General features: G+C 29.9%; 1 protein-coding gene across 1 annotated transcript in view; it reads right to left on the bottom strand.

Annotated features, from left to right (window-relative positions):
- Nucleotides 1-14,214, bottom strand: part of LOC107456993 (synaptotagmin-15-like) — a 138,677-nt gene that overhangs the window by 30,934 nt on the left and 93,529 nt on the right. The window contains exon 4 of the mRNA XM_043047862.3: nucleotides 2,412-2,628. Coding sequence (XP_042903796.1) covers nucleotides 2,412-2,628 — 217 coding nt within the window. The remainder of the gene's footprint in view (nucleotides 1-2,411; nucleotides 2,629-14,214) is intronic.

Raw genomic sequence — 14,214 nt, 5'->3', positions numbered from 1 at the left:
GAATGCATCTGAAATGGTGAGATAAAAAAAGTTTCAGTTTGTTTTCTATTTAAAAATAAACAACGAACTTTTAAGTACAACTGAAATTTTTTAGGGAAAATCTAATTTTTTAGTAATAGTTTGTACTTTGTGTTTAATTTTGATTCTGATTTTAACTTTTAATTAATAGTAAACATTCGGTATTTAAGAATATACTTAAGTTCTAGCAAGAGTTTACAGCTATTAGTGATTTTTTCGTTTGAGTGTTAAGTTTATAGTTAAGCGCAATCATAGTATCTCACAACAACTATATTTAACACGAAATATATGAATCAAGAACATATGAATATGTGCACAAAAAAAAAGAAATAGTGTATGAAAATTTTTTCCTTCATATTTCCAGACTTTGAAATCTATACAGATCTAAATTGTATCTAGTTTTAAATCTGAGATCTAATTGTGAAATAAGATCTAATAATCTGGTAATAAGATCTAATTGTGAAATTTAAGGTTGATTGACGGCTGGATACTTCATGAAATAAAGTCCCATGAAATAAAGTTGCTTTAATTTTGTGCATAACTCATCGCAGAGAAAATTAATGAATACCAAACATGCAAATTATGAAAATCTGTATACAAATGCATATTTACAAATGCATATTTACAAACAGTAACTCAGTTACTGTCCCACCTGGACAGGCAAAAAAAATCGAATAGGTGAAAAAGGAGGGAAAAAAGCGCCTCACCCCACTAAAGCCACTACTGCTAATAGCCAATATATTGATCATGCTTAGATATGACTTGAAAGATATGATGTTTTGTGTCATTTACCAAACTTTGCAGAGAGAGCCGCGGTTAATCAGAAGATAGAGCGTTCCCCTCCCAATGAGACGACCCAGGTTCGAATCCCAACGGTGGCTGCTTGATACGAATTCTGCTAGTGGTTCGCACCGATCACAGAGCTGACGTAAAATATCCTCACTATACTACTACTAAATAAATTTGCGAAAAATAATTAATAAAAATAAACAAATATTTAAAATAAATAAAAAATAATAAATAATTCTTAAATACTATTTTCTGTATGGAATTTTGTTTTTTGAATAAACGAACTTTATAAATATGTGAAAAAACTTTCAATACGCTCAAATTGTTTTCGAAATATAGCGAAATACATAAAAAGAGAAACTAACATTAAGGCGTCTAAACTTTTGACAGCTCTCCTGATGAAATTATTGGGAACATAATTTCCAGATTGCGGCTACCTCCTATATTTCGAGGGTCCGAAATCCAAATACAACGATAAAAAGGTATGCTTATCCAGAGAAAGTACGTTTTTGTGTCTGATTTCGTAACTTAAAATATCGTCTGCACTAACTAATTAGCATTTTTGTAGTTACCGTCTGGAAGCACTGAGTCCTAATACGCGAAGATGCGATCGTTAAATCAAAAGTTAAATGTTATTCCGGGTGGTCCAATTTTTTTACTCGCACAGCACACCAAGAGTAACAAGGATGCTTTTAGACAAAAGTGCTGCTGGCCAGATGACCAATCGAGCGGTCATCGTGCCTGACTGCAAAGGCAGTGGTTGAGGGTTCAAATCCAGCTCAGGGTATGGATGTTTCTCTCTGTGTGTTATTCTCTGTCGTGCGATGTGTGAATGTGGCCTACCCTGTGAACGGCTATCTGGCAGTCTGGCGTGGGTAATGCTGTTCGCCTCCGTGACTTAGGTTCACAGGTGCTCATCACCGAGCTATGTTAAATGAGCAACACGTCCGGCAACTTACGAGGCGAAGAACGAGAACCGATCGTTAAAAAAAGACGAAAACGCAACCTTATATAACGATTGCTTTTAGACAAGGATGTTAAATGCATATGAAGGGCACCAAGGATGCTTTTAAACAAGGATGTTTAATGTATATAGAGAGCCACAAGGATTCCAGATATATATATTAAGAGCAACAATGATATTATATGTTTATGAAGAGCAATAAGGATGTTTTTAGATATTGATGGTAAATATGCATGAAAAGTAATAAGATTGATAAATGTATACGAAGAGCGACAAGGATGTCTTTAAACAAGGATGTTTAATGTATATAAGGAGTTACAGGGATGCTGAATATACATCAAGAGCAACACGGGTGATTTTAGACAAGGGTGTTAAATGTATATGAAGAACAACAAGGATGTTTAAGGTATATGAAGAGCTACAGGGATGGTAAATATATATCAAGAGCAACAAGGCTGATTTTAGACTAGGATGTTAAATGTATATGAAGAGCAATAAGGATGCTTTTTGACATGAATTCTAAATGTTTGTGAAGAGTAAATAGGATTTGTATTAGGAACGAAGTTTCAAGGGTATCTTTACAAAGAAAATTGAAGAAAGCGTTTGAGTGTTGGGTGATTGAAAACAAATGGGGATTTACCTAACAAATGGATCACAGCAATTATTGCATCCATAAACTCTGGAAGGTAAATTCTTGACTTTGATAAGAGACACCAACAAGCGTTCACTGGTTGAGTCATATTGAAGACCGATCCATACTCTACCCACGTGACCATCGGGAAAGACAACTTCTTCTTCAGGCTTTTCCACACTGATGCGATACAGCTCTGGATTCAAGCCTCCTAATAAAGTTGGACCTGTAACATGAGGTGCAAGTTATAAGCACAAATGGTGATTAAATGATACAAATGTAATGTTTATGTTTCTATTTCTAAAGTACGGTTTAAAGTTTTAAATCTTTCTGCAAAATTTCATGATGGTTGTCAAATTTTTTTTCTGCAGTTGCTGTCTTAAAATTTTTATTAAATTTTTACAAATTTTCTAAAGTTATTTCTTAAAAAGAAAAATTTAAAAACAACTTTTAAGTTTAGTTATTTTCAATTTTTGATATGATACCAGAAAATATTCTATTTTAAAAAGAGTGATTTTTGATATTTTTTTTGGAAATAAAATAGCACTCATTTTATTTGTGCTAAATTTTACTTTTAACATTTGAAGAAGTAAAAGTTATTCTTAAATTAAGTAATTTTGATTTCATTAAAAAATGAAAAAAGATCAGTAATGAAAGAAGAAGAACGAATTTAAAGTTTCGCCATCATTTGAAGCTCAATTTGATAAAAAAGAAACGATCAGATCTCTTATTCTAATTTAAATAAAAATATAGTTCGAATATAAATATAATTTTTTAAAAAATTTTTCGTGTTTGGAATCTTTTTCATCCATTTTTTTTGTATAAAAATCTCAAAACTAATTTTTACTCACACTGTTTATTATAATATATATCAATTTGATGTTATGAGGTAAATTTTAAAGCAGTAATGAATTTTAATGCAAGAAATTTCTAAAAAGTGTATTCAATTTGCTAATATAGCGTGTAGCAAACGGAAACTGATCTATAGCTTATACATTTTTTTATCAAAGTGCAAATTTTAAAAAAAATGATTTTTTTATTACCTTTTTAGGCGGATTATATTTTACGAAGTTTCTAAGACAAATTTATAAATATTTTTTTCTGAATGGTGAAACGATATTTAAAAAGAGTTGAAAATTATTACCATTATACATTTTGAAAAATTCATGTTCCCAAAAAATAGTTTACTAAAGAGTTCTATATTAATAAGCTCGAAAGTGTTGACAATGCAAAAAAGAATTCATTTTTGTTTGTTACAAAATAAAAATTCAAAAATAACTTATCCTGGCCCCATCTTCGTTATTTTTTAAGCAATATTGCTACGATTAATATTTCATATCTCATGCCTAAAACACGTTCTTATAAAATGAATAATTTAGAACGTTCGCGACAAACAGTTTTTCTATAAGAAATTTTTTAAGATCAACTAGTTAGAAGTATCTGAAAGAATAAATTACGTCATTAAATATTTATGAACAGCAATGAGAAGATGCAAAAAGGAGTTTCAAACCAAATGAGAATTTTTATGTCAGAAAATCAATTTTGTGTATAATGAAGACTTAAAATATCGACAACAGTGACAGCAGTATTGAAAGGAACAGAAGTTTGATCGTAAGAAAAATACATTTTAGTCCTTTTAAAGTAATCCAATTAGCACATATAGCGATTTTCACAAAATTACCAATTACGTTTTAGAAATAGTTTTATTCCTTCTAAAATGTCCTTGCATACAGTTTTAAAAATGTTTTAGTAAAGTAATGTTTGAAATATAATATTTTAATAGCAAATAAAACGATTTTGCGATTTTCAAAAATCGTTTGCATCTTATGTTCCAGAGACGTAAATGATAGGTTTTATTTAATGTTACAAAAAGTCATATTTTATGTTTCACGATATAGGTTACAATATTAGTCATGACTAAATAAAAAACATTTCTGGAAAGTCTTAGAAATAGCTTTATTTAAAAAAAATTGATAAGAATTACGTATTTTAAGATATGTTTCTAATGTAATTTTTTAAATACATTACGGTGACTTAAATGCTTTAGGGATATTTTAGGCTATTTTTTTCAGTAACGTAAAATTATTTTTCTAGTTTTTACAAAAATAATAAATATAATAAAAAAATTACTCGAAAAAGAAATATAAAAAAATAATGAATGAATATATGCGTGAAATATTCATCTTATAATTGTTGAATATTTTCATTTACACGATATTTTCGAGTATTCATTTGAACAAAAATGTAGCCAATTTTTTTGGACGCATGAAACAAATTGTATTCTATAGAATATTGAACTAACTTGTCAATTATTGAATTAACTTGTCAATTAAAAATAACCAAGGAATCAATTTTAATGTTGAACTATCAAGCGTAATTTTACTTATTGTGTTAAACTTTTAGTCAAATTTAAGTTTTTTATTTATAATAACTGCAAAATAAAGTAATTATTAATAATAATATTATATTTATCTCTTATTAAACAAGTTCGAAATGTCTTAAGAAAGTTAATAGTAATAAATAGGAAGGGATTTCAAAAATACATAATGTAAATATTTACTCATATGTAATAAAATTTCTAAATTAATTTTGAAAACACCATGCTTTTCTTTAAAAATAATTATGAAGCTTGTAAAATAATTGAGCATGATTTGACCATTAATTTTCGTTAAATAATTATAATTCTAACTAAGACTAATAAATTATTAAATAAATTACTAAATTTAATTATTATACTAGCAAATTATATACTAATAAATTGTTAGACTAATAAATTATTATTAATAATTAAATAACTATAGTTCTAACTAAGACTGCCAAGACTAAAAAATTATGCCAAGAAGAATGTAAGCACTACAAGTTATATGTATAAAAAAAAAGGTAAAATAATTCTCAAAAATAGTGAAAAAAATTTAAAGAGAAAGTTTGAATTATAAATTTACTGCAACACACTTTGAAAGCAAATTTACGAAAATTGAATATGTATTTTTTTTAAACTCCTAAATTTATTTAAGTATGAAGAATTTTCTGTTTATTATTAGAAACAGTTGTAAAAGTTTGATTGCAATTTTTTCCCGGAAGTAATTTATTCTCGTATAAAATGCATTTTATTGAAATACACAATTTTGATGGCATGATTTTAGTACTTAGTAGAAATTTACCAGACATAATTACATTTAGATTCAAAATTAAGCATTTATGTATTCTTACTTTAATTCAATTTAATAGTTTTATATTAGAATGGATAAATTAATATCAGGATATTAGTTTTTCATTTTTTATGAAATAGATTTAAAAGGTAGTCAGCCATTTAGATGAAATCTATTCAATTTACATCTATATTAAAATTTAGTTTGCAAATTCATTCTTAGTACTCTTGATATAAGTTATATGAGATAGTGTTTATTTTCCTAATTTATTTTAGTTACCCATAGGTATGTATTTTAGGTACTCATAACACCCCAAACATGTCAAAATTTATATAATAAATTCCCAAACAGAAGACTTGATATTGAAATAAAGTCAAAACTAGAAATTGTTTTATCTTTGTGAATGCTTGCTCAAGATCTTACTTTTAAATATCATTAAATTTATTGTATAATCTTTCATAATTTTTTTTTTATGAAGGCTGGCACTACAGTTCATTGTTGTGTAAAGCACGATTGATTTTTCTTTAAACTTCATAAAATTTATCAGCAATGATATACTAAGCTTACGTTGTTAAGTTTTCACCACTTAATGATGCTTTTATTAAAATATTCATTGAATGGCTATTCATTTGTCAGTTTTAAAACCATTTTCATTGTTTTTTTTCACGCTTGTATTATTTTACGAAAGTTGAAAAAAGTAGTTATAACTAAATGATACTTAGTAGAATAACTGTTTTCCAATGTGATATACAATGTTAGAATTATCATTCTGAAATTAATGTAAAATTACTGGCTGCCCATTCAATTAATCGTAAAGTTTACGGTTAGGAATATTTATTTGCTTTTACGGGTTGGAAACTGTTAACAACTGGTATGGTAAAAAAAGTCCTGAGAATGCAAAACCATATGGTTTTGCAACCATATACAACAAGCATGGTTTCGATACCGTAAAAATGAAATTTAAGGATATTGGAGTTAGGTTATTTTAGGCTTTTCCATGGGTATTTGATATAGATAGCGGTTGAGTTGTGTTTTGTGAAGTTAGTTTATCTGCTGGTGCTAGTTATAGTAAGGGATGAGAAATATTATACATTTTTATATTAAGCAGATCTGGGATGCTCTATGCTTGAATGATAGTTTGGTATTCTAATAGTCCGGGGTCATCAATTGAAAAGTGCAGGACACTGTTAAATCTTTATGTGTTAAAACCCTTGTTCAGACAGACATGAGATTTGCAGATTAACCCTCTCAACTAAACTATGTACCCAGTTGTAAGGAATTAAGTGGCTCGATAATGTGCTCCACTTACTTATTACTATAATATTATTAGGCATCCGCTTTTATGTTACGCATCCAACAATAAAAAATAAAAATATGAATACATAATCCTTATCACATGGCTTAGGTCCCTGCTTTCAAAGAGCATCCACCAGATTCTCATCAGCTGTGGGTTTAGTTTGCCCAAATAAAATTCTGGTTGTTGATCAGTAATAGGTGAAAGCAGACAAACGTCTTCTTCACAGTTAAAATCCTGTATATCATTTATGGTTATTTAACTGTTTTGGTTGAATAGGGTAAAATAACAATTAAATAAAATGTAATTTATTTATTTCCGTAAAAATTCAAACAGTGTGTAATTACAAATATAACTGAAATAAAAATTCTTTTATTTTAATTTTTTTAGATGTAATTTTCATGAAGAAATATTTTTTTTACATGATTTTGCAGTGGAAAGATTTTTATGGTCATGCTTAAGGGGAAAATTTTCATAAAAATATATATAAAAAAAATTTAAAATACAGCCTTATATTTTTATTTATGAAGGAACCTATCGTTTATTTGCATTCAATAATTTATTGAGAAAATAATTTACACCTAAAACTAGTTAAACGTTTTTTTTTGTGACTTTTAATATGTACATATTAGACAATTTATAGAAGGATACTTAATCTTTTAATTTCAGAACAGTACCAAAACCTGAAATCTACCTACAGAATTACTACTTCTAAATTAAACGCAGACTAATTATTCACAACAGTTATTTGAAGAAAAATATGGCAAAAAACTTCAGTAAACCATAATTTTTTGATTTTATAAGAAATGTGCCTCACAGACTGATATTTAGATAAATAATTTATTTTAATTAAAAAAATATCAGAGTACGTTATTCAGGAGCCAAATATTTTGCCTAGTAAAGTAATCAGACTTTTGATAAACTAATGATTAAAAAAATAATAAATTAATAATAGAATGAGAACTACCTTAAATCCTTTTCTTGTCATGATGAGATGAATAAAAGAAATTTTAACAGTCACTGAAAATCCTTTTATTTGAGTCAAAAATATGCTATTTGCTTTTTGAGTTAAAAATTCAGCTTAAATCATTTCACCAGACAAATTTTCTTGCTCTCAATTCTAAATTAGACACTCCAGGTTTATGATGCAATTTTACGAGGCATAAAACTAAAATGATGTTTTTGCGGAAGTTTATTTGTATTCTTGGATTCCAAAAATAAATAAATGGCAGAATAAAAAATAAGTATACGTGTTAGTACTTTTGTGCACAAATAAAAAAAATAGACGAAAATGAGTAGTATTTTAGTAGAACTGCTGAATAGGAAATCGAGTTTTGTGATAGAAAAAAAACGATGTTTATAGTGAAGTTTTTCATAAAATTTAAACATTTCTGTTGATGATTTATTTCATTTTGTAAATCGTTAAAGAGGTTATAAATCTGGACACAGCTCAGCGTGTTTCAGAAAATGGACACAGTTCGAAATACATGTTCAAGAAAATAGACACAGCTCGAAATGTGTGTTTAAGAGAATGGACACAGCTCGAAATGCGTGTTTAAGAGAATTGACACAGCTCGAAATGCGTGTTTAATGAAATAGACACAGCTCGAAATGCAATTTAAAAAGATGTGCTAAATTAATAATAATGCTTAGTTTTATTAATTTTATCGCATCGTCAATTTACAGTTTTTGAAAAAACTAGTAAAATTTCAAATATTTAAATGCAATATTTTGATCATAGAAAAAAGCACATTATATTGAAACTCTAACTTTGTGAACTTACCCGAACACTTCCTTTAAAGTTAAGAGGTATCTTTTTATGAAAAAATAACTAAAAAAGATTGCATATAAGAAAGATAAAAAAATACAAAGACGCGCATATAAGACTTAAAAGTAAAAAACTCAGACAGACTGTACTTAAATTACCAACAGTGAAATATATGGATTTTAAAAAGAAAAGTCAACTAATGGCATGTTCGAAACTAAAAGCAATGAAAACAAATGATTCTAAAAAGTAAAAAAAAAAACTTGTTGTAAAAAATTGAAAACATTTTGGTTACATGTTATGTAGAAAAATTAGCGTTGAGAGTTTTTTTCAAAGTAAGTTAATGGATTTAATTTTAATGATAAAAAGTTTTGTTACAATTGCTCAATTATTACTTTTTTTATTTTACTTCATTAGTTTAATTTCTTACATATTAATTAGTTTCAAAACTCCGGAGAAAGTCCGCTGAACTTAGGTCTCATAATTACTTCGAAATGTTAGATTTTGTTCATTCAATTATTTTACTAAAATTTCTCAGATAAGTAAACCCGCATTTCCTTTTCCGCATTAATTTGATTTATAATATTACCTTCCAAACCAAACAGAGAAAATGTTTCGTAATGTTAGTATTAATAAAAACTGTTAAGTATAAAAATATTCGGATATAATTTGATTATTTTTATCTTGTTTTAGTTCATTATCATCTGTTGTAATAGTTAAACTTTTCATTTTCCTTTGAATGGAAGCTATTTTATTCATAAATGGGTAGTTTTTATTGTTGAAATTTATTCAATTAATTTAAAGACCTAGAGCAGACCAGTTACTCAAATAAAGATTTTAAAGGTTACGGATTAGGTCCAGTCTTAAATTAAATAATTAATTCAGTAAAAAAAGATCACTAAATTACATTTATTTTTATTGATGTTGTGTGAAAAGATGTTTTACACGAATGTCAATGCTTTTGTACAGTATTGAAATTTTTTTTCAGAAAATGGCTGAATAACGATTTATTTAATTTTTATTTTACCGTATTTGACCAAAAGAGTCAACAAATCATAAAAAAATATGGCATTGAAACTCTTTTAAAAACTATTTTCACAGAATACGGCCCAAACTAGGCCCACCTTAAGAAACCTCTTAGTTCCTTGCTACATACTATAGCCGAGAGGGTTAATCTGCCAATCTTATGACCAGCTGAACTTCAATTGGAATCCCTGCATTGACACTACAGTATTTCTGGTTGGTTGGTTGGCTTCAATGCCACTTGCCACACGGGCAAGCCTGCTTGGTGAAACCGAGCAAATTTAAGGACGATTAAGCGATTCTTGTTTGTCAGTGGCGCCATCTATGGCCGAGAATTCGACTTCTACCACATCATACGCCACACCTGTGTATAAGGTGGACCCATTCATGTATCCATTCATTCTTCCACAGATCGTAATTTTGACCTGAATCAGAGAACGATCGATCTCCAATCCAGTGCCCCCAGAGGTATTGATTTGTTATGGGAACATGGAGGGATTTGAGGCTCGACATCAGTCACCAACTACACGGGGAGTCGGGGTTCGAGCCCACGAACTCTCGGACATGGACCCAGCACCCTACCGACCAGGCTATTCCATTCCAAAAAATCATGACGAGTTTTCAAAGTTCTGCACTCTCCAATCTGTGCCCCTGCGCTACTGGAATACGAAACTCATATTTATGCATAGATGACAGCTCCACAGAGTTGCTTAACACAAAAAATTTAGTATCCCTCATGATATCTGTCATCACCAGAAAACTTCTATTCCACAGTTCATTTGACAAAAAAAAGAAGGTATCTCAACCCCAACATAACTCCGGTGTTTATTACCTAACGAAAAGCTTTACATAATCTAATACCAATATAAATTTAAATTTCATTTTTACGGTTTCGACATTATGTTAGTTATAAATGGTTAAAAAACCGTATAGTTTTGTAACTATTTACAGCCCATGTCCGGGAGCTCGTGGGTTCGAACCCCACCTGCCGAAGACCGTGTAGTAAAGTGACTGATGCACGTTAAATTTGTCGAGTCGCAAAAGACCTCCATGTTCCCATAACAAATCAATACCTCTGGGGTTACTGGATTGGAGATCGATCGCTCTCTGATTCAGGTCAAAATTACGATCTGTGGATGAATGAAGAGATGTATGAATGCATCCGCCCTATAAACGGGTGCGACGTATGGTGTGGCAGAAGTCGAATTCTTGGCCATGGATAGCGCCACTGAAAAACAAGAAACGCACACTCTGCCTTAAATTTGCTTGGTCTCAGCAAGCAAATTTAACTTTTCTATCTGGCAAGTGGTATTAGAAACAACAACAACCATTTACAACTAGCAACTGGGTTGCAACTCTTAATTTTTTTTAACCGTACCAGTTGTAAACGGTTTCAAAATTGAAATGGTGAAAAATGTTCCTAACCGTAGACTTTATGGTTAATTGGATCTACGGTAAGCTGCTGGTTATTCAACCGTATTTCTAAAATGAAAATTCTAAGAGTGAACTCAGTTTCGTTATCCCAAATATTTAATTAAAAAAGAAGAAGTAGGGTAACCTAAAATGAATAAATAAAAATCAAAATGAAATATTCAGCGCAAAATATTCGAGAATCTCATGTGATAAACATTACTGTAAAAAGAAGTGTCAACAATAAAAATAAACTTATGGAATGAGTGATGTGAATTATGCAAGACGAGGAATCTAAGCGATATATATAGCTAAAGCAAAATATATATTTATATATATATACATTTTGATTTGGCTATGAAACTATATTAACTCGTATACTATATTAGATAGCATTCCTTTCTGCTAATATAATCGTGCGAGCTGATGAAGAGGTTATGTCTTTTCCTCTTTTTTTTTGTTTCTTTTTAACATATATTTTTAAAAATTTTTTTCTAATATTTCATTTTAATAATTTTTCCCCACTCTTTTCATTAATCCTTATTATTTTTTATGTTTTCTCGATATTTTTAACTTATTTTATGAGTTCTATATACTTGCAGCTCATGTGCAGTAAATAAAACTTATTAATTTTCTTTGTTTCGTGCTCTTTTCTATGCATATATATAATATACTATATATACATATATATCATTGTAATAAAATTTTATTATAATTGCGCTACAATAATAATTTTAAAGTATTTTACAAATAGCGTTGTAACAAATAAATTAGAATTTTGTAATAAAAGAACATTAGTGCTTTATTAGCAAACAAAAGACTATATTACTATATTTATAAAAATATTACAGTAAATAAAAGGTAAAAGTTATCAAGCACAACACTTTTAAAAATCAAAGATCTTTTCAAAGCCGTTTGAATATCTTTGACTTCTCTTCGAAACTAAAAAATGAGTATGAAGGAATAGTGGGTAATAGAATCTCAACATACGACCTAACTCTTTTACTTTAATTGTAGATTTAAGTTTCATTTTAATCTTCTCTCTATTTTTTAAGAGTTTCCATTTTAAAATAAATTGGAAAAATAATTAAATTGACTTCTGAAAAAAAAGGGAAAGATTTTATTCGGTAACAATAGAAATTTATTTTAATTTGTTCGATATGGCATCTGTTTATTTAAATGCTCATTATTTTTCTGAAAATATACTGTTATTGCTCTGAAAATACTGTTTATTTTTCAGAGCTAATTTGATTTTTAATATTCCTAAGGGTAGAGAAGTTTGCTTCAGAAAATCGACTAAAATATCGTACTATATAGTGAATATTGTGAGATTATAATAATTTGATATTTATCATTGTGATTCTACGAATTAGTTTACGTTATATAAAATAAAATTAGAGTGAAAGTAAATAATAAAATTTTAGTACAACCATTCTGATTGATTGAGAATATTTGTTTTCAGGAATTGATTATTATTGATTGTTATATTATGATTATTTAGGAATTGTTTAAATTGATTTTTATGAGATACTATCTGCTGCATCAATTTTGCTTTCATCATAGAAGATATTACATATTATGACACTTTATAATTGAGTAATAAATATTGGTACAAACTTTGAAGAGAGGTGGAAGAGTACATGAAAAAAAAATGAAGAATTACTCAACACACCATTGATGATCATATGATGACTGGAACTTTGTACGACGCTATGGGCACGCTTGATACTTACCTACTGTGAACCGTTTCTTAGAGTGTCTTTGCACAAGGGATTTTATTAATATAAACCATAAAATTTTAGTATAAGGATTCTGTAGAAATATAGATGCGCCAATTTGATTTTTAGAAGATATTAAGCACACCGGACAAAAATTAGTGACAATTAGAGAAATCATAAAAAATATAATTTAGTAACGTGTGACAACGGCTCTGGATTTGATAACCGCCTGTATTCGGTTAGGAAGTGAGTCCACCAGGTTTTGCAGACTCCAGCTTAAGCAACTCGCTGATTATTTGATAGTGCAAATCCACCAAATTGCGAGGATGCTCAATTCGACATCTTGATCATTACCCGTTGTTCCAACATGTCCCACAAATTTTCAATGGAGTTGAAGTCAGGTGATTTTGGAAGCCATTTGAGATGTAATTGAGTGTTCGATTGTTCATAAAACCAGTCACATATTCTCCCTGCCGGATGAACTTCGCTGATGTCATCGTGAAAAATAGGGCTATCGACAGCATACTATTCATGAAGATGTTGACTGAAAGACAGCACTTGATCATTCAGAATGATGAAATAAACATGTTGGTTTATGTTAGTGGCCACCTCAGTAAGAGGGGCCAATAAGAAAAACACTTCCAAAACATGACAGAGTCACCTCGCTTGAACCTTGCACACAGTCTGGATGAAATGCTTCATCTGTTCTTCGGCGCAGTCGACAATGTGCGTCATTTGAATAATAGCACAAACGTGATTCGTCAGACACGTCATTCACATTCCGCCAATCAGCAACCGTCCACATTCGGTGATTTCCAGCCCACTGAAGTCGAGCAGTTTTATGTGCCTGCGTGAGCAATGGCCTCTTACTGGGTGCTTAACTTCAAATGTTCATTGCATGCAGCTCTCCTCGTTATATTCTCTCACTAACAGGCTAGGATGGACCGTCATTCACTAACTGAAGCATTTTTTCTGGTTTGGAGGCGATTTTGATTGACAAGTTTGGAAACACGTCTCCGGTCCCTTTCATGCAGGATCCTTTCTCCGACCACAATTCTGACGTCGTCTTTCGGGACCACGTGTATTACACCACTGCTTGTAGACACGTTGAACGGTCCGCATTGAAACACCAACAAATCCAGCAACTTCATTCACCGTATGAACATGGGCACGGCCAAACACAATTTTCCTTTTCTGTTACTCTGTCACTTCCATACATTTACCCACATTTACACACAATTTTCGCTTAAAACAAAAATATCTCAATGATGACTACTTGCCTTTGATCACACTGAGGCAGTGCGCACGTTACTTGGCCACTGCGACATCTAACGATTCATCGGTGCTTGCGCACAGGTGTGACTAATTTTTTGTTCTGTGAGCTTATGTACTATCTTAATTTTTTTCAACATGTAGAAAGTGTTGCATATTATGATATCAGTAAGTTTAAAAT

This window comes from Parasteatoda tepidariorum, chromosome 10 (genome assembly GCF_982258835.1).
Source record: "Parasteatoda tepidariorum strain Cologne lab strain chromosome 10, Ptep-v5.0, whole genome shotgun sequence".
NCBI lineage: Eukaryota > Metazoa > Arthropoda > Arachnida > Araneae > Theridiidae > Parasteatoda > Parasteatoda tepidariorum.
Note: the sequence above shows the minus strand (reverse complement) of the source record. Positions and strands in the feature narration are given on the sequence as shown.